General features: G+C 45.0%; 1 protein-coding gene across 1 annotated transcript; it reads left to right on the top strand.

The window, feature by feature from the left end:
* Positions 1 to 2,028: 2,028 nt before the first annotated feature.
* Positions 2,029 to 23,596, top strand: LOC310859209 (plasminogen-like; the record flags this gene model as incomplete). Its single annotated transcript, XM_083765610.1, has 13 exons — positions 2,029 to 2,162; positions 2,245 to 2,372; positions 3,782 to 3,941; positions 4,024 to 4,151; positions 4,276 to 4,432; positions 4,554 to 4,678; positions 5,899 to 6,058; positions 7,802 to 7,938; positions 10,114 to 10,324; positions 11,534 to 11,676; positions 14,606 to 14,746; positions 16,550 to 16,689; positions 22,615 to 23,596. 13 exons carry the CDS (start codon positions 2,029 to 2,031, stop codon positions 22,780 to 22,782), a joined length of 1,932 nt encoding a protein of 643 aa, XP_083621736.1. The 3' UTR covers positions 22,783 to 23,596.
* Between the last annotated feature and the right edge of the window lie 29 nt (positions 23,597 to 23,625).

Raw genomic sequence — 23,625 nt, 5'->3', positions numbered from 1 at the left:
CATGTCTTTTGCCATAATCAGGTAGCTTTACAACAAATATGTATTCGGCTATTCGGTATTCGGTTTTCGGCCAACTGTTTCCTATATTCGGTATTCGGTTTCGGCCAAGAATTTCCCTTTCGGTGCATCCCTACTCTATATAGTATATGTATATGTATAAGTATGTCCTACGTCATAATTTACAGCTAGTCATACGTATACTATATACATAATCAGTATATCTACATCGATAAAACTGTATTTCTTATATAGATAGAAACTTGAACCATACTTAATAATACTAGGTGTTTATATGCATAAAGTAGGTAGGTAACAAATAGTTACACCTACAGCGGTCGAAAGTACTTGCGCGCTCTGCTTGCGCACTAGTTGGCCATTTATGGCCTACTAGTGTGCAACAAGCAAGTATGCACTCGACAGAGTGCAGTTCTAGTTTTATTATATTTTTGCCCACCAAGAATCATCATTGTGCTTTATTGGCTATCTATATCCAGGATCTAGATTATAGAATGTGTGCAATAGCCAACTTTACAAGGCTTAGCTCCTAGGCTACATTACCCACTGCTTCTGTGTGATGATGCTCAGTGTTGCCAGATGTAATAAAAATGATACGATCAATAATAACATTTTGCCATATCACAAAAAAAGTGTGTGAATTGTATAAATTCCTCGGCTGCTGATTCGGGATCCGGTCTGGCTCTCAAAATAAATCAGTAAATCAGTAAATCAGGAGGCATTAAAAACATTGGTCGCGTCATGTATCAAACAATATAGTGTATTACACTAAATACGCTATTTTTTGTGAAATTACATAGACACCCGTGATTCTTTTCTATGCACGATAGTTCTCTTTCAAATATGATGTCCCTGAGGCTGGGATACTGCTCAGGGACAGACAGAAGCACAGGTCTGAGTAGGTTCAAGGTTGTAATGGACCTTTCCCCCAGAAGCACAGGTCTGAGTAGGACCTTTCCCCCAGAAGCACAGGTCTGAGTAGGACCTTTCCCCCAGAAGCACAGGTCTGAGTAGGACCTTTCCCCCTGAGTAGGACCTTTCCCCCAGAAGCACAGGTCTGAGTAGGACCTTTCCCCCAGAAGCACAGGTCTGAGTAGGACCTTTCCCCCTGAGTAGGACCTTTCCCCCAGAAGCACAGGTCTGAGTAGGACCTTTCCCCCAGAAGCACAGGTCTGAGTAGGACCTTTCCCCCTGAGTAGGACCTTTCCCCCAGAAGCACAGGTCTGAGTAGGACCTTTCCCCCTGAGTAGGACCTTTCCCCCAGAAGCACAGGTCTGAGTAGGACCTTTCCCCCTGAGTAGGACCTTTCCCCCAGAAGCACAGGTCTGAGTAGGACCTTTCCCCCTGAGTAGGACCTTTCCCCCAGAAGCACAGGTCTGAGTAGGTTCAAGGCTGTAATGTTGGCTTGTGAAATTCTTCAAATTTGGACAATGGTTGAAATCCTGAAGGGTGTTTATCTGCAATGTGACCATTGCACAACTATCTAGCAGGATGTCACGTCGGTACAAATAACTTAGCTCACGATTTAGAAGGCATTTTTAGAATCGGCCTCAGTCAGTCAGGTCTAAATTGGTTAAAGGAGCATTCCGTGATTTAGGTGATTTGGAAAACCTCCCGGTCTGCCCCAGTAACAAGATGTGCACATGCACACGCTCTACAGTGGGGGGGGGGCGTGCAACAGGCCAACAGCTCGTGCACCAATAAGGCTCGATCATGATTAGAGGAAGGCCCCCCTTTTTGAACATATATTTCAAATGACCTCATGGCGCACTTACACCATGTGCCCTCTGCATATATTTAAATCTAAATATCAGGAGCAGTAACCGTTATGAATACAGGACCTGGGGAGCAGTTTGGGGTACCGTTCATTGCTCAGGGACACTTCGGCACATAGACCGGGGCCAGGGCGCAAAACAGGGACCTTCTGTTTTGACAAACTCTCGACCAAAACACTGATACTCGTCTTCCCTCTCTCCATCCATCTACGTCTGTCCACCTACCATCGTCCCAGAGATGACCTGTTACAGTGGCAATGGCCGTAACTATCGTGGGACGGTTGCCAGGACGATCTCTGGCAAAACCTGCCAGCAATGGTCGGCCCAGACACCTCACAACCACAACCTCACGCCCGAAAACTACCCATGCAAGTATGAATCCCGGATACCTGTATCTATGTATCTGTTTGTCTGTCTGTCTGTCTGTCTACTGAATCTACTTATTATCTGGCAGAGACCTGGACAACAACAACCACTGTCGTAATCCAGACAATGAGAGGATGCCATGGTGCTACACCACTGACTCACAGACACGCTGGGAGTACTGCCAGGTCCCCAGATGTGACGCTGTTCCAGAGCCAGGTAACTTTGACCACTTAGTCAAGTTTTTTGGGGGATTTCTGCTGAAGCTGAGGACGAACAACAAGCCCATCTCTCTGTGACTCTCTGTACTGTTTCAGAGAAACAGACCATGCATTTAAAGCTTGATGTTGTTTGTAAGCTTACAGTTTACTGTTCTGTTACTGAGCATCAGTAGTAGCAGTATACTGTACCTGTTCTGTTACTGAGCATCAGTAGTAGCAGTATACTGTACCTGTTCTGTTACTGAGCATCAGTAGTAGCAGTATACTGTACCTGTTCTGTTACTGAGCATCAGTAGTAGCAGTATACTGTACCTGTTCTGTTACTGAGCATCAGTAGTAGCAGTATACTGTACCTGTTCTGTTACTGAGCATCAGTAGTAGCAGTATACTGTACCTGTTCTGTTACTGAGCATCAGTAGTAGCAGTATACTGTACCTGTTCTGTTACTGAGCATCAGTAGTAGCAGTATACTGTACCTGCCTCAGGGACAGACGACAAGTGTGATTCTGCTCATCATAGTCTCACGTGGACAGACAACTATTCCACAATTTCCGAATGGTACAGAGTCTGGAAATACACCTCCCGAAATCAGAGTAATTAAGCTGCCATTTCCGTTCATGAAAATGTATTTTAAAATATCTTCATAGCTTATTTTTTTATTTCCATTTCTGCTAAGCAGCAAGCTACTGTACATAGGGTTATGCTTAGATGATTTCTATTTATATTAGGATAAATGTGCACGACTGTAAAGACGAAACGGAAGTGGGGAGGAGGCTCCACTTCCGCTTTATATTTCACTCATGATAGAACTTCCGTTGCTCCAGACTGTATATTGGAAGCATTTAGAAATTGCGAGAGGCAACAGTCTGGTAATAACGCGAGACTACACTCATCAAGACAACATACTGCAGGCCAGTGTTGTAGTGCTACTTTTAGAAGTGGAGGAGCGCCCCTCATAACTAAAGCCTCACTGGCCGTGATTACAAAATGTATGTTTCGGGTGAATTAAATAAAAGATCGCAAGAGTTTTTACACAGACGTTTTTTTTTACTTCTGGTTCATGGCCCGGGAGTTAATGGTCTTCAAAATAAGATTTCCGTCTGAAAACCCTTGGCAGTGGCTGGACACAGACAATTCTGGAAGGTACTGTAATGAGCTAACGAGCCCACAATAATTTGGTCCCCACTCCTATATTTTAGTCAAATGTATGTGAAATGTAAGCAGTGGGCACTATTAATACAGTGCCCATGCAGGGAGTATAGTTAGAGGCAACGTCTCTTCCTCAGGGACACTTCAAAACACAGACAGGGGGCTGTGAGAGTGAAGGTTGTGTTGTTCTCCAAACTCTACCGTAACACTGATCTTTGTCTTTCCTCTCTCCATCCATCTACCTCTTCCTATCCTCAGCATCAGAGCCTACCATCGTTCCAGAAATGACCTGCTTCACCTGCGAGGGAGTAAACTATCGGGGGACGGTTTCCAGGACAATCTCTGGTAAAACCTGTCAGCGCTGGTCGGACCAGACACCTCACAGCCACGAGCGCACTCCCGGAAACCTCCCACACAAGTAAGAACATCCAGACAAATATCTACTATCAACATCTGTCTGTCTGTCTGTACCTACCTACTGTGCTACATATTTTTTTCAGAGGCCTGGAAAGCAACTCCTGCCGTAATCCAGATGGTGAGATGATGCCATGGTGCTACACCACTGACCAGGAGACACGCTGGGAGTACTGCCAGATACCCAGATGTCGTGTCCCCGACCCCAAGCCAGGTATAGCTTTGACCACATGAGTTCATAACAATTATTTTATTTATTACTGTAACTTATGGAATTTCTGCTGAGGACAAATGACAAACCCTCCTCATCTCTCTGTGACTCACTGTACTGTTTGCAGAGAAACAGACCATCGTCCCAGAGATGACCTGTTACAGTGGCATCGGCAGTAACTATCGGGGGACGGTTGCCAGGACGATCTCTGGCAAAACCTGCCAGAGCTGGTCGGACCAGACACCTCACAGTCATGAGCGCACGCCCGAAATCTACCCATGCAAGTAAGAACATCCAGCCAAATATCTACCCATCTACAATATCTGTCCTTCTATCTAGCCATTTATTTATCTGTCTGTTGCTTGCTACCTTCCTTCTGAATCTATACCATACCTATTTTGTCAGAGGCCTGGACAACAACCACTGCCGTAATCCAGACAATGAGAGGATGCCATGGTGCTACACCACTGACTCACAGACACGCTGGGAGTACTGCCAGGTCCCCACATGTGACGGTGTTCCCGAGTCAGGTAGCTGTCCCATTCTGACCTGAGATCAGATTCTAAAAATGTCTATTACATCCTGACAGTTTCATTATTAACCCATTCTGACCTGAGATCAGATTCTAAAAGTGTCTTCGATTTTTCTAAAATAGCAGACCTACAAGCTCGTATCGCGCCACTCGGTGGCGCGATATGAGCTTGTAGATCTGCTATTTTTCAATAGCTAAAGCATAACATGATGCCAACACCAAAATGGGTGCCCGTTCAGAATGGGTTAAGTTCATGACAATGATTTTATTGATTCATTATTTCTAGTGAATAACAAACCCTCTAGCTTAGCAACCATTGCCAAAGTATCAGACACTCCCATCACATATCTAAACGAGCACACATGACATATTCTCCCTTATAGAGCACCGAAGTCTGACGTCACTTTCAGTAGAGGGCGTCAGTCCCCAGGTTCATGTATTTGTTTAGTTGCATTGTAATCCCCATAGGGGGGATTTTAGATCGCTTCATATAAGAACTGTGTTTGAAAAATAAACATGTCACCCCGGCCGCTTCACTCATATGGATATGAAGAATCAACTGACTGAGAGAAAACGCTAATGTTACTGCTACTGAATTAGTTACATTTCTGCTAGAAGCAGACTGTATCATATATGAGTGACAGACTGTTGCAAACGATACAGAGACACCTCCCTAACAATAACGCCGAGACAGGTTGTTTATTTTTGGACCACAACGCTTATAGTAGACGATATTAAGATCACCCCATGTTATTCTCCATAGAGAAATTACTTCCGCGAACCAGGGGAATCGAAGGGATGAGCGAGTTACGTCAGGACTTCGGTGCTCTATTACTGACTTCCTAAATGCCTTGATTGATTTATTGAACATTTTATGAATGGATTGCAGAATGGATAAAAACCAGAAATAGCACTAGGCTATAAGACTTGTTTACATTAGGGTCCTCCATTTTCAATTCATCAAAACATTTAAAAGGCATACAAATATACACATCTATGCAAAATAAAAAATAAATTAAAGCTGCGATGACCGTACCCTCCTCAAGCATAAACTTTTGTAGGTGGTTAACTTTCTTGCTACTTTGACACATATAGTACAGTAAGTACACTGGAGCCAGGGTGCAAACCGGGAACCTTCTGTTTCCAAGATGATGTCAAAATAGGTCTATTGATCCTAGACTTTCCACTCTCCATCCATCTACTTCTTCCTGTCCTCAGCATCAGAGCCTACCATCGTTCCAGAGCTGACCTGCTTCACCTGTGAGGGAGCAAACTATCGGGGGACGGTTGCCAGGACGATCTCTGGCAAAACCTGTCAGAGATGGTCGGACCAGACACCTCACAGCCACCTGCGCGGGCCTGAAAACCACCCACGGAAGTAAGAACACCGATCCAAATATCATAGTAAAATGTAGATCCATCTCTAGCAATATATCTGTCTGTCTCAAAAAATAGGAATTAAAAGAAATCCAAAAAGGTAGCACATCCAAAAATTCAATAAATGGCGGACAAAGTACTCACATTTCCATTTCTTCATTGGCACACACCAAAAAGGAACACACGCGTTTCGGCTATGCAGCGCCTCATCAGAGCCGTCCGTCCGTCCGTCCGTCTGTCTGTGATAATGATGGCCGTTGGCCGGAGGTTCCAGGGAGTAGACAGGTCCACAAGTATATTGCAGGCACTTTATTTACCTCCAAAGTGCAGTGACTGTTGGATTTAAATCCAACAAAGACTTTTATGATGCTAAAAATCCATTAGATATGTATTATGATAACAAGGACTGTATAAAAAAAATATTCTAATTAGCTTCGACAGCGAGAGCTATGATACTGGGAGCTCCGGTACTCCGGAACTCCAAAAATACTTTTAGAAGTAATCGAATTACAATATATACTTAGCTTAGCTTTAACCAAGATATTTTAAGAGAATAGGCAATATAAAAAATGTTACTTTAGGAGAATTAGTCCAAGTCCAATTCAAAGTGAGGTTTTAGCCATATTTTATATTAATTGATTCAGAGAGACAAAAGGATTCACATACAGCATATATTTACAGGTTCGGCACGCCCCGGAGGGCATGTCAAAAGTGGTCTCTCCTACTGTCTCAAAATGAGACAGTATTTATACTTTTTTAATCAAAATGGAGAACAGTGTACAAAATAGACGTGGCAGACCGGAGTGGCTTCCCTGCTTATTACAAACCAGGAAACTATGACTCAAAATGGAATATGTAGTCTAGAATGACTTGTAGTTCATAAAACAAGTCCCTGGTCGGGAAAGCACGGAGGCGGCTGGCGTTGCCATGGCGCCCTGCTGATAAGATTCCCAGACACTAGAGCAAGGTCATATGCAGGCAACAGGCCCTCTCATTACATTTAGTTAGTAGCTGAGGCCAAACAACATGGAGAATAATATGGGATATTGACCACTGGACATTAGTTTGTAAACAGCTAAGACGCAATTTATCTATCAGTGACAATACAAAAGTAATAAATACTGGCCAAAATAACATTCCAAAAATAGGAAACAAAATACACCTGCTGGTTAAACTTTAAGAAAACAACAGATCTTGAGAGACTGTTACAGGCTATTTAACCTTCCATGAGGTCCTGGCTTGCACCTCTCCCTGATGTCTCTCCTAGCCTCAGGTAATACTGAACTGCCTCCAGCTGCAGCAATCCTGCTTTTATACAGGTGGGGCAAACCATCCCCTAATCAGCAAGTGGCAATCAATTGACTCAACCACACGGCCAACTAAGGCCTACGAGTAATCTTCCACACTACTATAATTTAGAGGAATATACATTCAAACATATTTCAAAGGCCAAACATAAGACCAAACATAATACACACAGGAACAATCCCCCCTCCCCCCCCCCCCCCTCCTCTACAGCACTTGGCACCCTCCAATCTAGAGAGGAGTGCCAGCACTGCAGAGGAGAGACAGGTGACAAACATACAGTATACCAATGCAACTTCAGTATCAATAAATACAAATAAACATTTTAAACTCTTTCAACCATTGTGTCTATAGGGCATGGGCTGGCCTGCCCGTGACACTGTCTGTGTGTCTGTCTGTATCTACACTCTGCTGTAACTACCTACGTATATTTTGTCAGAGGCCTGGACAGCAACTACTGCCGTAATCCAGACAATGAGAGGATGCCATGGTGCTACACCACTGACTCACAGACACGCTGGGAGTACTGTGATGTCCCCAGATGTGGGGGTCCCAAGCCAGGTGTTCCCAAGCCAGGTAAATTCGACCACTTAAAGGAGAATTCCATACTAAAAGGCTTTCTTACCTTTCTTTGTAGTTGTTACGTCCCCACCAAAGAGGTCCAGGTGTTATTTTGTGCAAAAGCTCCTTATTGGCTATTTCCCCTACCATAAGCCCTAAATGAATTGCATTGAATTGAATGGGAATTGAATGGGGCTATGGGGTGTTGTGCTAATTCGCTTATTTCCATCGCTCAAAATTCTAATTTCTTTGTATATATCCTCTCTTCATAATGTAAATAATATCCCAAGCGGCACACTTTACTACTTCTTTCGATGGAAATAAGCGAACTAGCATAACACCCCATAGCCCCATTCAATTCCCATTCAATGCAATGCAATTCATTGAGGGCTTATGGTAGGGAAAATAGCCAATAAGGAGTTTTTGCACAAAAAAACACCTGGACCTCTTTGGTGGGGACGTAACAACTACAAAGAAAGGTAAGAAAGATAAGAAAGCATTCTAGCATGGAATTCTCCTTTAAGTTCAAGAAATGTGTGATATAGCCATGCCTCCCGCCAGATGCATTCTGATGTGAAGGTGGGCGTATACTGTATGTCAGACACAGCCTTGGATCAAGACGGTCATGAGGCTAATCTTTTTTTTTTATTATCATCCTATCCTTGTTGATGTAACGCCATTTAGGTCAAAATCATGATTTAACTTTATGTTGTGATAATAATACAGCAGCAGATAGCAGTAGCCTCAGTAAACTGTCTTCCTCTTCCATGTGCATTGTGCAACGCGACGCAACACCGCCGCCCGGCCACCAACACCACATCACATGACGTGTTAAAGGGATTGTGACATAAAAAAAAGGTTTTGGAATTGTTCTTGTTTTTTTTAGGTTTTCTAATCTCAATTGCACCCAAAAAACATGAACTTTTAACATTCAGTAGATTTTCTGTGATCTGGGGTTTTCTGGCTCAAACAGGTGCTCTGATTTGCCGGCAGTAAGTGACATCACTTACTGCAAATCCCATATATGTCAATGGGATTTGCCAGCAGATGTCACTGTTTTCACTGTGTTGCCTGTTTTCATTGTAGCTCAAAAGGCCCAAAAAACCCCAAAGAAAACTTCAGACCACAGAAAATCCACTGAATGTTCAAAGTTCAGGTTTTTTGGGTGTAATTGAGGTCATAAAACCTAAAAGAAAAAAGAAAAAGAAAAATAAATGAAAATGAATGTCATAAAACCTTTAATAATAATAATAATAATAATATCTGAAACTTATATAGCGCTTTTCTGAGTACCCAAAGACGCTTTACATGGGGGGGCTTTACAGAGTTAACAACAAATTAAAAATAACTTTAATAGAAAAAGGAAAAATAACACTAAAAGCATTAAAAGACAGTGAAAAGGGTTAGCTAGGGAAGGCAATTTTGAAGAGGTGGGTTTTGAGGGTGGATTTGAAGGTTTGAAGGGTAGGGGCATCTCTGAGTGCCTTAGGGAGGGCATTCCACAGGGTTATGGGGCAGCAAAGGCAAAAGCTCTGTCCCCCCCCCCCCCCCCCCCCCCCCCACGTACGGCGTTTGGTTTTGGGGACGTCGAGGAGGTTTGCATCACCAGACCTGAGGGAGCGAGAGGGGGCATGGCGTTTGAGGAGGTCACAGAGGTATGGGGGAGCCAGGTTATTTAGTGCTTTGTAGGTGGTTTGAGGAGGTCACAGAGGTATGGGGGAGCCAGGTTATTTAGTGCTTTGTAGGTGGTCTGAGGAGGTCACAGAGGTATGGGGGAGCCAGGTTATTTAGTGCTTTGTAGGTGGTCTGAGGAGGTCACAGAGGTATGGGGGAGCCAGGTTATTTAGTGCTTTGTAGGTGGTCAGGAGGTCACAGAGATATGGGGGAGCCAGGTTATTTAGTGCTTTGTAGGTGGTCAGGAGTGTTTTGAAGTGGATTCTTTGTTTAACCGGTAGCCAGTGAAGGTCACGGAGGACAGGTGTAATATGGTCTCTGGAACGTGTGTTGGATGGTGATATGAATGGGTAACGGGTGAGCAAAGGGTACATCTTTTGACGGGCGGGGCAGATCTGGTTTAGATATTATATGGCCTGTTATCATTATGTATATGAAGATGGGTTGAAAATAACTGAAGTTGTCCTTTTTAACACACGCACCCTTCTTTCCTTGGCCCTCATGCTTCGCCCACAGCACTCCCTCCAGTCCCGTTCTCAGAGTGTGGAAAGCCACAGCGTAGCATTATTTCCGTGTTGGTCGCTGGAGGAAAGCTGGCTCTTCGTGGAGACCATCCATGGCAGGCGTCACTGAAGCGCAGAGTTCATGGCTCATTGGAGCCGTTCGAACACGCCTGTGGAGGCGTCCTCATCGCGTCCTGTTGGGTCCTCACTGCGGCACACTGCATGTAAGCTATAGCTGCACTAAAGGCTATTTTGTGGGTTTTTACGCCAGTGGTTTTCAACTTTTTTCATCTCAAGGCCCATTATTTATTCAGCATTTGACCCACGGACCACCATTTGATGAGATTTTGCCTCTCAGGTCCAAAACTATGAATATTTAGTTGTCGTTGAATAAGATTGTGTCCACAATTCCATGCTGTTATTGATGTGGTACCGTAGTACAGTAGGAGAGATAACATGCAGGCAGACGTTGATCAAAATAACAGTTCTGTTATGTTATTATTGTGTAGACTTCATGTAAATTATATAATGCAGATGTTTACCAATAATTTAACTCTTGCGAGCGTAAAATTAAAGCTAATTGACCCGTAATGGTCCATTTGGTTTCATGTTACGCTCTCAAGTGTTAATGATCTATAAGTGACCATTTGGTTATTCCCACTCTCCATCATTTAGCTATGGGGACCACCTGGAACCCCCCCCCCCCCCCCCCCCATGGACGCAATCGCATTATGCAACCTGGTTTTACACAAATGATCCTAAAGCTGAAATGTGTTGGCGTGTGTGTAGGGCAATTATCACACAGGGTTTCTCAACCAGCGGGACTGAAACATTGATCACAAGATGGGTTTATTATAGGGCCGGGACTAATTGCGATTAATTACAATTAATTAACTACAGAAAAATTAATGCATTAAAAAAATTAACGCATTTTAATTACTATTGTTTTCACCGCGGAACGTTGTCACTGGACAGTTTTCAGACGGACCTGCGCACCAAGTGTCCGTGTCCTCTTCAGACAATAACACCACCAGACACCGCAGACAGTTCACCAGACTGGGGGAAGCCGCTGAGATCACTTTGCTTGTCCCCGTGGATTGGAAATAGGATTTAAAAGGCTATCCGATGGTAGCGTGGATTACAGCACAGTTGTGTGCAATTATTCAATAAAGAATTATTACCCCTATTACAACAAAAACAATGTTTTATTGCTTAAACCTATGTATTCACTATTCATTGATTCACTAGTATACCAAAATCCATTTGAAAAAATTGCTTTCTCACTGTTCTCGGGTCAAATAATGATATGCGATTAAAATGTGATTAATCTAGATTAATTCATCGCAAAGCCTCTGATTAATTAGATTAATTTTTTTAATCGAGTCCCAGCTCTAGTTTATTACGATGCAATGTACTGTATGTGTCTCACATAGTGACAGTTCAAAGGAAATGCAGGTGGTCTTGGGGACAGTGGACCTTTTGACACATGACGGTTATGTCCAGAACATCCCCGTGGAGAGAAGCATCATGCACAAGGATTACACGACAACTGGCGATACCGCTCATAATGACGTTGGTGAGGCCAAGCGTTTTCATAACTGTCAAGCCAGTTACCATTCTGAATGTACTGATGTAACTATGAAGAAAGTTTCAAATGTTGTTTCAAATATAGGCATATATATATAGGCAGTTAGGTAACCCAGTGTAGCCATTCAGAACATAATTTACATCTCTTATATAATAAGTATAATAATAATTAATATAATAAATGCCTGGCCGTATATGGCCCGTATCTCATGGCTGCTGCAATTTTTTACCTATTTCACTTAAGAATAAATAAATACAAAATCAGATCACAATGGCTTCAACCCAATCTCTTAACTAACTAACTCCATTGTTGCTGGGCCTGCAACAGCCCTTAGCCTCCCCAATCCTCCTCCGAGAGTATTTATTTAGAAACCCTGTTAAATGGTAAATGGTAAATGGTGCATTTATATAGCGCCTTTATCCAAGGCGCTTTACAGAGATTGTGCATTACATTCACCCATTCACACACACATTCATACACCGATGGCAGCGGAACCCATGCAAGGCACCAACTAGCACATCGGGAGCAATTAGGGGTTCAGTGTCTTGCTCAAGGACACTTCCACAGTAACTCTGGGGGAGCCCGGGTTCGAACTGGCAACCTTACGGTTACCATCCAGGCACTCTACCCCTGAGCCACAGCCGCCCTGTTAACACTAGAAGGTCTGAAGAAAAAAGGGCAAAACTAGCATGTGCTTAAATTCATATTTAGAAAATGTTTCAGATGTCAAAAATGTCTGAGATGATAGAATGGTGATGGTTGATGATGGTCATGGAAGGGGAACCTTCTGAAACCTTCCTGGGCAAAGATAATTAACTTTAAAATATAAAAAAAACTGTCAAAATGACCTCTCAAACCATCATCCACGTGAAATCCTCCTCCTCTGTATTGCGTGCACATTTTCCCCACTGGACTTGTGAAGGAGATTCTTCCAACTGTTGGACATAATATTTTATAGTTCACTGACCTCTGGGATTGTTCCAGATTCAGATTCAGATTCAGATTCAGATTCAGATTCAGATACCTTTATTAGCCATTTGTGTATACACACATAGGAATTTGTTTTGACATAACATGAGTGCATTCAATTCTTTTTTCACATATAGAGACAACATAAGACAACACCGTGCAGGGAAATAAATATAAAGTGCAGGTTTATACAGTAGTACATAGTGCATTAATGTTGCCGGTGATTAAAGTGCCGGTGTCACTAGGAGGCAGGGGTGGAAGGGACTCGTGAAGAATTTATCAATTAATACCTGTTAACTTCAGACTATCATGTTGATTATTGAAGTGTCTCGCGTTGCTTCTTGATTGTGTTGTTTTGTGTACTGTGCCTCATGTGTAAAGAACTTGTATTATTATAATTTATCAGCTCAGTGGCCTTGTTGTTAGAGTGTACCACTGAGACTAGGAGGTCGGGGTTCAATCCCCGGCCGGGTCATACCAAAGACTCTAAAATGGGACCCAGTGCCTCCCTGCTTGACACTCAGCACCAAGGGTTGGATTGGGGGTGAGTCCCTGCGACATACTAGCGTCATGCTAGGGGGGCACTTGTACATCAAGCTGCCTCACGCTACAGAAACAGGAGATGGGCTATGGGCCTCATGGCTACAGAAACAGGAGATAGGCTATGGGGCTCATGGCTACAGAAACAGGAGATAGGCTCCTGCCCCTATGGGCCTCATGGCTACAGAAACAGGAGATAGGCTCCTGCCCCTATGGGCCTCATGGCTACAGAAACAGGAGATAGGCCCTTATGGGCCTCATGGCTACAGAAACAGGAGATAGGCTCCTGCCCCTATGGGCCTCATGGCTACAGAAACAGGAGATAGGCTCCTGCCCCTATGGGCCTCATGGCTACAGAAACAGGAGATAGGCTCCTGCCCCTATGGGCCTCATGGCTACAGAAACAGGAGATAGGCCCTTATGGGCCTCATGGCTACAGAAACAGGAGATAGGCTATGGGCCTCATGGCTACAGAAACAGTTGACAGGCTATGGGCCTCATGGCTACAGAAACAGGAGATAGGCTATGGGCCTCATGGCTACAGAAACAGGAGATAGGCTATGGGCCTCATGGCTACAGAAACAGGAGATAGGCTATGGGCCTCATGGCTACAGAAACAGGAGATAGACTATGGGCCTCATGGCTACAGAAACAGGAGATAGGCTATGGGCCTCATGGCTACAGAAACAGGAGATAGGCTATGGGCCTCATGGCTACAGAAACAGGAGATAGGCTATGGGCCTCATGGCTACAGAAACAGGAGATAGGCTATGGGCCTCATGGCTCGGCAAGGCCACTTACTCACTACAGCACTCCTTTCACCTGATGGAGGGGAAAGGAACTGGTCGGAATAACGTGTTCCTTCCACGCGCTACGTCCAGCCGTTGGAAACTCTCCCCCCATCAGGTGAAAAGAAGCAGCTGGACTCCTCATGTATAGAAGGAAGCATGAGGTCAGTCCGCTGACCCCCCAGGTTGGCAGAGGAAGTGTAGCCAGCGTAGATAATTGATACTTGGTGAAGAAATAGGTTACAAAATTGTGGGCTAAAAAAAGAATAACAATAAATTATGAAAAATTAAATAAACATATAACACAAAACATTTGGTCATTAGTTTTTTGGTAGATCGCCTTGGCAATAACTTTTATAGGCTACTGTTATACACAATACGCGTCGCATAGATGTGTACACTGTATAGGCAAACGCGAATAAATCCGCCGGGCAAATATTTCACATTTTCAGATGGCTTATTCGCATCGCGTCGCTAATTCGCCAGTGTGTAATGACCTTTAGTCTTTCATTTGAATGGTTATTATTATATTTAGTTATTTTCATTTAATAAATGATGACATCTACTGTACTGTATGTAATGTAATGCCCAGTGTGCCGTTCCATTTCACTGTGTCTCAGCATTACTCCAGCTGAGAGTCACCGACAGCCCATTCTGTGCCAAGGAAAGCCGCTACGTTAAGACCGCCTGTCTGCCAGAGAAGCTCTTCCCCGACGGCATGGAGTGTGTAGTCTCTGGATGGGGATACACTGAACGTCAAAGTATATCCAACTATACCACCAAACACATAAACACGTTAACCCATTCTGACCTGAGATCAGATTCAAAAAAATTCTATTACATCCTGACAGTTTCATTATTAACCCATTCTGACCTGAGATCAGATTCTAAAAGTGTCTTCGATTTTTCAAAAATAGCAGACCTACAAGCTCGTATCGCGCAACTCGGTGGCGCGATATGAGCTTGTAGATCTGCTATTTTTCAATAGCTAAAGCATAACATGATGCCGACACGAAAATGGGTGCCCGGTCAGATTGGGTTAAATAAAAGCTACAACTAATTATGAAATCATTATAGCAGGTTGAGTATGTCAAGCAAATATATATTTTAAAGAGATATGTTTTACTCAAATATTGGCTCCTGGGTTTCCCTGGAATTCAATATTTAGAGATGGGGGGGTGGGGCACGGCCGCACGGCCAAATACATATACTATAGGGAAGGTGTTTGTGTCAAGGACCCCCTAAATCAACATTTATTAGGCCACGGACCCCCCATTTGAAAACGTATGCCAGTGACCCCGAGTGACCCCCAGTTTCACACGCATAATATGCTACAGACCCCCGATTTAATGGCATTTCTATATCTCTGGTTTTTGGTTCCATTTGTACACTCTCTGAGTTACAGACCCATGAGGGTCCATTTGGTTCCTAACTATCTCTAATAATTTGAGCTATAGGTCCCCTGGAACTCCCTCAAGTACCCCTAGGGGTCCCCGGACCCCACTTTGGGAACCCATGCTATAAGGGCATTGACATGAACAGGTTTTTAGCACCACTGATACGGATATTTGCAACATAAGTCTTTCAGAGAAAGGATTTAGAAGAACATTTTAGAATCTGCCTCAGGTCTGTAGGTTAACCCATTCTGACCGGGCACCCATTTTGGTGTCAGCATCATGTTATGCTTTAGCTATTTAAAAATAGCAGATCTACAAGCTCGTATCGCGCCACCGAGTGGCGCGATACGAGCTTGTAGGTCTGCTATTTTTGAAAAATCGAAGAGCGACTGACATTTCTAGAATCTGATCTCAGGTCAGAATGGGTTAATCAGACCAGTGTGTGTCCAGCGGAAACATCGTATGAATCTGATCTCAGGTCTATAGGTTAACACATATACATGTCGTTTGTGAGTAAAGTCCAGTCTTCCTCTCATTGCCTCTCTGTGTTCTTCTCCCTCAGGGATCAGTCTCTCTGTGTTCTTCTCTCATTGCCTCTCTGTGTTCTTCTCCCTCAGGGATCAGTGTTTCTCTCATTGCCTCTCTGTGTTCTTCTCCCTCTCTGTGTTCTTCTCCCTCTCTGTGTTCTTCTCCCTCTCTGTGTTCTTCTCCCTCTCTGTGTTCTTCTCCCTCTCTGTGTTCTTCTCCCTCAGGGATCAGTCTGTCTCTCATTGCCTCTCTGTGTTCTTCTCCCTCAGGGATCAGTCTCTCTGTGTTCTTCTCTCATTGCCTCTCTGTGTTCTTCTCCCTCAGGGATCAGTCTTTCTCTCATGGCCTCTCTGTGTTCTTCTCCCTCAGGGATCAGTCTGTCTCTCATTGCCTCTCTGTGTTCTTCTCCCTCAGGGATCAGTCTCTCTCTCATTGCCTCTCTGTGTTCTTCTCCCTCAGGGATCAGTCTCTCTCTCATTGCCTCTCTGTGTTCTTCTCCCTCAGGGATCAGTGTTTCTCTCATTGCCTCTCTGTGTTCTTCTCCCTCAGGGATCAGTCTGTCTCTCATTGCCTCTCTGTGTTCTTCTCCCTCAGGGATCAGTCTCTCTCTTATTGCCTCTCTGTGTTCTTCTCCCTCAGGCATCAGGCCCGACAGGCTGTCATATGCCCACATTCCCTTGATGTCTAAGCAGCAATGTGTCGAGACGTTTCAAGGCGAAGTGGATGCAGACCAACTGGACAACAGCGTGATATGTGCGGGAGAGGGCCACGCATGCCAGGTGTGTGTGTGTGTGTGTGTGTGTGTGTGTGTGAGGGTGAGGGTGAGGGTGTGTGTGTTGATGTATTGCATGTTTTGATTGTATTGCTCACTTAGTTGTAAATACTTAAGTTATATTAAGTGATGTTGTCTTCTGGCTACATTCAGAAATTCACACAGAAGCCCCTATTTTCTAAATCAGAAACAGTGTTCACATGGTCACTTCAATTAAATAACCATTGTAGGATGTGTTCACATGATCACTTCAATTAAATAACCATTATAGGATGTGTTCACATGATCACTTCAATTAAATAACCATTGTAGGATGTGTTCACATGATCACTTCAATTAAATAACCATTATAGGATGTGTTCACATGATCACTTCAATTAAATAACCATTGTAGGATGTGTTCACATAATCACTTCAATTAAATAACCATTATAGGATGTGTTCACATGATCACTTCAATTAAATAACCATTGTAGGATGTGTTCACATAATCACTTCAATTAAATAACCATTATAGGATGTGTTCACATGATCACTTCAATTAAATAACCATTGTAGGATGTGTTCACATGATCACTTCAATTAAATAACCATTGTGTAGTAGGATGCATATAAACACAAAAAAGATTTGTAGGTGTTACTGCACTATTCTGTGCATTTTAGAAGCTACGGTGAAGCCATGCAGTGAGTGCATTTAGGCTGAAGCTACGGTGAAGCCATGCAGTGAGTGCATTTAGGCTGTATTAATCTCCTTTGTAATGACGTAGAAACCATGTCAATTGGTGACAGGGATTCTCATGATTTTAATTAAGGGCCCCCATAACGCGGAGAGTGTATACAACTGGAACCAAACTGTTTTCAGGTCCACTTGGTTCCATTTGTAAACTCTCAGGAGTTACGCATTAGTAAGCGATCATCCCCAAGGAACCCACGAGAGTCCCTGGACACCAGTTTGAGACCCACTGCTGTAGTGTTTCCAGTGAGCCAACATTCACAATATGAGCACCTCTGTTTGTCCAGAATGGAACAGAGCTGTTAGGCTTCGTATTAGTATCATTGGTAACACCAACGAACAAAGTACCAGGAAGATGCACAATTTCAGTGGCGTGCACAGACATTTAGAGGGGCAGGTGCTCAAGTGAAAAAAAGGGCACCTTGTGCAGCGCATTTTGGGGCGGGAACCCATTTTGGTGCTTTAGCTATTGAAAAATAGCAGATCTACAAGCTCTACGAGCTTGTAGGTCTGCTATTTTTCTTTAATCGAAGAACCACTGACATAGAAACATAGCTTTAGATTGTGGGGGGCCTAAATAATATAGTCGTTTTTTATCAAGATTTGATCAATGTCACCATGGTCCACAAACTACAAATTAATTACAAATTACAAATTTAAGAGCAAAATCTCCAAAAGTGCTCTAGCACCCCCTAGTGTCTATCTGTGCACGCCACTGCACAATTTCTTTGGAATATGTCTGCTGTGCATAGAGCCTATATCATATGAGCTCCTTCTTTGTCCTCACAGGGTGATTCAGGCGGACCCCTCATGTTCTTCTTTGTCCTTACAGGGTGATTCAGGGGGACCCCTCATGTTCTTCTTTGTCCTTACAGGGTGATTCAGGCGGACCCCTCATGTGTGTTCTTTGTCCTTACAGGGTGATTCAGGCGGACCCCTCATGTGTTCTTTGTCCTTACAGGGTGATTCAGGCGGACCCCTCATGTGTTCTTTGTCCTTACAGGGTGATTCAGGTGGACCCCTCATGTGTGTTCTTTGTCCTCACAGGGTGATTCAGGCGGACCCCTCATGTGTGTTCTTTGTCCTTACAGGGTGATTCAGGCAGACCCCTCATGTGTCCTTTGTCCTTACAGGGTGATTCAGGAGGACCCCTCATGTGTTCTTTGTCCTTACAGGGTGATTCAGGAGGACCCCTCATGTGTGTTCTTTGTCCTTACAGGGTGATTCAGGCAGACCCCTCATGTGTGTCCTTTGTCCTTACAGGGTGATTCAGGCGGACCCCTCATGTGTGTTCTTTGTCCTTACAGGGTGATTCAGGCGGACCCCTCATGTGTTCTTTGTCCTTACAGGGTGATTCAGGCAGACCCCTCATGTGTTCTTTGTCCTTACAGGGTGATTCAGGCAGACCCCTCATGTGTTCTTTGTCCTTACAGGGTGATTCAGGCAGACCCCTCATGTGTTCTTTGTCCTTACAGGGTGATTCAGGCAGACCCCTCATGTGTTCTTTGTCCTTACAGGGTGATTCAGGCGGACCCCTCATGTGTTCTTTGTCCTCACAGGGTGATTCAGGCGGACCCCTCATGTGTGTTCTTTGTCCTTACAGGGTGATTCAGGCGGACCCCTCATGTGTTCTTTGTCCTTACAGGGTGATTCAGGCGGACCCCTCATGTGTTCTTTGTCCTCACAGGGTGATTCAGGCGGACCCCTCATGTGTTCTTTGTCCTTACAGGGTGATTCAGGCGGGCCCCTCATGTGTGTTCTTTGTCCTTACAGGGTGATTCAGGCGGACCCCTCATGTGTTCTTTGTCCTTACAGGGTGATTCAGGCGGACCCCTCATGTGTTCTTTGTCCTTACAGGGTGATTCAGGTGGACCCCTCATGTGTGTTCTTTGTCCTTACAGGGTGATTCAGGCGGACCCCTCATGTGTTCTTTGTCCTTACAGGGTGATTCAGGTGGACCCCTCATGTGTTCTTTGTCCTCACAGGGTGATTCAGGCGGACCCCTCATGTGTTCTTTGTCCTTACAGGGTGATTCAGGCGGACCCCTCATGTGTCCTTTGTCCTTACAGGGTGATTCAGGCGGACCCCTCATGTGTCCTTTGTCCTTACAGGGTGATTCAGGCGGACCCCTCATGTGTTCTTTGTCCTTACAGGGTGATTCAGGCGGACCCCTCATGTGTTCTTTGTCCTTACAGGGTGATTCAGGCGGACCCCTCATGTGTTCTTTGTCCTTACAGGGTGATTCAGGCGGACCCCTCATGTGTGTTCTTTGTCCTTACAGGGTGATTCAGGCGGACCCCTCATGTGTGTTCTTTGTCCTTACAGGGTGATTCAGGCGGACCCCTCATGTGTCCTTTGTCCTTACAGGGTGATTCAGGCGGACCCCTCATGTGTGTTCTTTGTCCTTACAGGGTGATTCAGGCAGACCCCTCATGTGTTCTTTGTCCTTACAGGGTGATTCAGGCGGACCCCTCATGTGTTCTTTGTCCTTACAGGGTGATTCAGGCGGACCCCTCATGTGTGTTCTTTGTCCTTACAGGGTGATTCAGGCGGACCCCTCATGTGTGTTCTTTGTCCTTACAGGGTGATTCAGGCGGACCCCTCATGTGTCCTTTGTCCTTACAGGGTGATTCAGGCGGACCCCTCATGTGTGTTCTTTGTCCTCACAGGGTGATTCAGGCGGACCCCTCATGTGTCCTTTGTCCTTACAGGGTGATTCAGGCGGACCCCTCATGTGTGTTCTTTGTCCTTACAGGGTGATTCAGGCGGACCCCTCATGTGTGTTCTTTGTCCTTACAGGGTGATTCAGGCGGACCCCTCATGTGTTCTTTGTCCTCACAGGGTGATTCAGGCGGACCCCTCATGTGTTCTTTGTCCTTACAGGGTGATTCAGGCGGACCCCTCATGTGTTCTTTGTCCTCACAGGGTGATTCAGGCGGACCCCTCATGTGTGTTCTTTGTCCTTACAGGGTGATTCAGGTGGACCCCTCATGTGTTCTTTGTCCTTACAGGGTGATTCAGGCGGACCCCTCATGTGTGTTCTTTGTCCTTACAGGGTGATTCAGGCGGACCCCTCATGTGTTCTTTGTCCTTACAGGGTGATTCAGGCGGACCCCTCATGTGTGTTCTTTGTCCTTACAGGGTGATTCAGGCAGACCCCTCATGTGTGTTCTTTGTCCTTACAGGGTGATTCAGGCGGACCCCTCATGTGTTCTTTGTCCTTACAGGGTGATTCAGGCGGACCCCTCATGTGTGTTCTTTGTCCTTACAGGGTGATTCAGGTGGACCCCTCATGTGTTCTTTGTCCTTACAGGGTGATTCAGGCGGACCCCTCATGTGTGTTCTTTGTCCTTACAGGGTGATTCAGGCGGACCCCTCATGTGTTCTTTGTCCTCACAGGGTGATTCAGGCGGACCCCTCATGTGTTCTTTGTCCTTACAGGGTGATTCAGGCAGACCCCTCATGTGTTCTTTGTCCTTACAGGGTGATTCAGGCGGACCCCTCATGTGTTCTTTGTCCTTACAGGGTGATTCAGGCGGACCCCTCATGTGTGTTCTTTGTCCTTACAGGGTGATTCAGGTGGACCCCTCATGTGTTCTTTGTCCTTACAGGGTGATTCAGGCGGACCCCTCATGTGTTCTTTGTCCTCACAGGGTGATTCAGGTGGACCCCTCATGTGTGTTCTTTGTCCTTACAGGGTGATTCAGGCGGACCCCTCATGTGTTCTTTGTCCTTACAGGGTGATTCAGGCGGACCCCTCATGTGTTCTTTGTCCTTACAGGGTGATTCAGGCGGACCCCTCATGTGTTCTTTGTCCTTACAGGGTGATTCAGGGGGACCCCTCATGTGTGTTCTTTGTCCTTACAAGGTGATTCAGGCGGACCCCTCATGTGTGTTCTTTGTCCTTACAGGGTGATTCAGGCGGACCCCTCATGTGTTCTTTGTCCTTACAGGGTGATTCAGGTGGACCCCTCATGTGTTCTTTGTCCTTACAGGGTGATTCAGGCGGACCCCTCATGTGTCCTTTGTCCTTACAGGGTGATTCAGGCGGACCCCTCATGTGTGTTCTTTGTCCTTACAGGGTGATTCAGGCGGACCCCTCATGTGTCCTTTGTCCTTACAGGGTGATTCAGGCAGACCCCTCATGTGTGTTCTTTGTCCTCACAGGGTGATTCAGGCGGACCCCTCATGTGTCCTTTGTCCTTACAGGGTGATTCAGGCGGACCCCTCATGTGTGTTCTTTGTCCTTACAGGGTGATTCAGGCGGACCCCTCATGTGTGTTCTTTGTCCTTACAGGGTGATTCAGGCGGACCCCTCATGTGTGTTCTTTGTCCTTACAGGGTGATTCAGGCGGACCCCTCATGTGTTCTTTGTCCTTACAGGGTGATTCAGGCAGACCCCTCATGTGTGTTCTTTGTCCTTACAGGGTGATTCAGGCGGACCCCTCATGTGTTCTTTGTCCTTACAGGGTGATTCAGGCGGACCCCTCATGTGTTCTTTGTCCTTACAGGGTGATTCAGGTGGACCCCTCATGTGTGTTCTTTGTCCTTACAGGGTGATTCAGGCGGACCCCTCATGTGTTCTTTGTCCTTACAGGGTGATTCAGGCAGACCCCTCATGTGTTCTTTGTCCTTACAGGGTGATTCAGGAGGACCCCTCATGTGTTCTTTGTCCTTACAGGGTGATTCAGGAGGACCCCTCATGTGTTCTTTGTCCTTACAGGGTGATTCAGGCGGACCCCTCATGTGTTCTTTGTCCTTACAGGGTGATTCAGGTGGACCCCTCATGTGTTCTTTGTCCTTACAGGGTGATTCAGGCAGACCCCTCATGTGTTCTTTGTCCTTACAGGGTGATTCAGGCGGACCCCTCATGTGTTCTTTGTCCTTACAGGGTGATTCAGGCGGACCCCTCATGTGTGTTCTTTGTCCTTACAGGGTGATTCAGGTGGACCCCTCATGTGTGTTCTTTGTCCTTACAGGGTGATTCAGGTGGACCCCTCATGTGTGTTCTTTGTCCTTACAGGGTGATTCAGGCGGACCCCTCATGTGTGTTCTTTGTCCTTACAGGGTGATTCAGGCGGACCCCTCATGTGTGTTCTTTGTCCTTACAGGGTGATTCAGGCGGACCCCTCATGTGTGTTCTTTGTCCTTACAGGGTGATTCAGGCGGACCCCTCATGTGTGTTCTTTGTCCTTACAGGGTGATTCAGGCGGACCCCTCATGTGCAAAGAAGACCGAGTTCACTACATCGCAGGCGTCGTTAGCTGGGGCCAGAGGGAATGTGGTGGTGGTGATCAGAGTGTACCTAGTGTCTATGCCAATGTCCACAGATATGTGGACTGGATTACTCAAAACTGGTTATCTTAGAAAACCATGCATTGTGTGCGCACATAAACATGTTGTATGTCAAACGTTGTAAAGTTCGCTTGAGCGAAAGTCCCTCCCATCACTGGGCAGAAAGCTAGTTTGCGTAATATGACTGTTTGTGTGCATGCGGCTGCAGCGGCACAGATTGATATGATCCAGGTGTCAAGGTGTTTGCATGTCATTCTTGGCTCAACTTAAATGTGATAAGCACATTAAGAAGTTAAGCAAGACCCTAAAAACGAACCTGAACTATTTCAGAATGAGCCAGACAAATATACAACTGCACACGGCCCAACTGTTTATCCCATTCTGACCTGAGATCAGATTCTAAAAATGTCTATTACATCCTGACAGTTTCATTATTAACCCATTCTGACCTGAGATCAGATTCTAAAAGTGTCTTCGATTTTTCAAAAATAGCAGACCTGATCTGCTATTTTTCAATAGCTAAAGCACAACATGATGCCAACACCAAAATGGGTGCCCGGTCAGAATGGGTTAAGCATGCCATGACATTTGGAGCCAGGCTTCACTGTCAACTATGAAATCAATCACATCACTTCATAAACAACCACCACAAATGATGGATTAAAAAAAAAGAATGAAATTGCACCATTGCATAAGTCTTAGAAAATACAACACACTTAGTTTTGACAGTTTTATCAAAATCGATTTTTGTGTATGAGTGTACGTCTTTAAATGTTCTGATGAATTGAACATCTAAGACCCTGATTTAAAGTAGCAGTCTTTGTATTGTATTCTACTGTACATACAGTGAAATAAAAAAATCAAATCAATCAGATGTGTTGCAAGAAAGAAACACTGGTGGAAAGTAACTAAGTA

The sequence above is a fragment of the Protomyctophum parallelum genome (assembly GCF_964188405.1).
Source record: "Protomyctophum parallelum genome assembly, chromosome: 5".
Taxonomy (NCBI): Eukaryota; Metazoa; Chordata; class Actinopteri; order Myctophiformes; family Myctophidae; genus Protomyctophum; species Protomyctophum parallelum.
The sequence above is the reverse complement of the archived record's forward strand: the minus strand, read 5'-3'. Positions and strand labels throughout refer to the sequence as shown.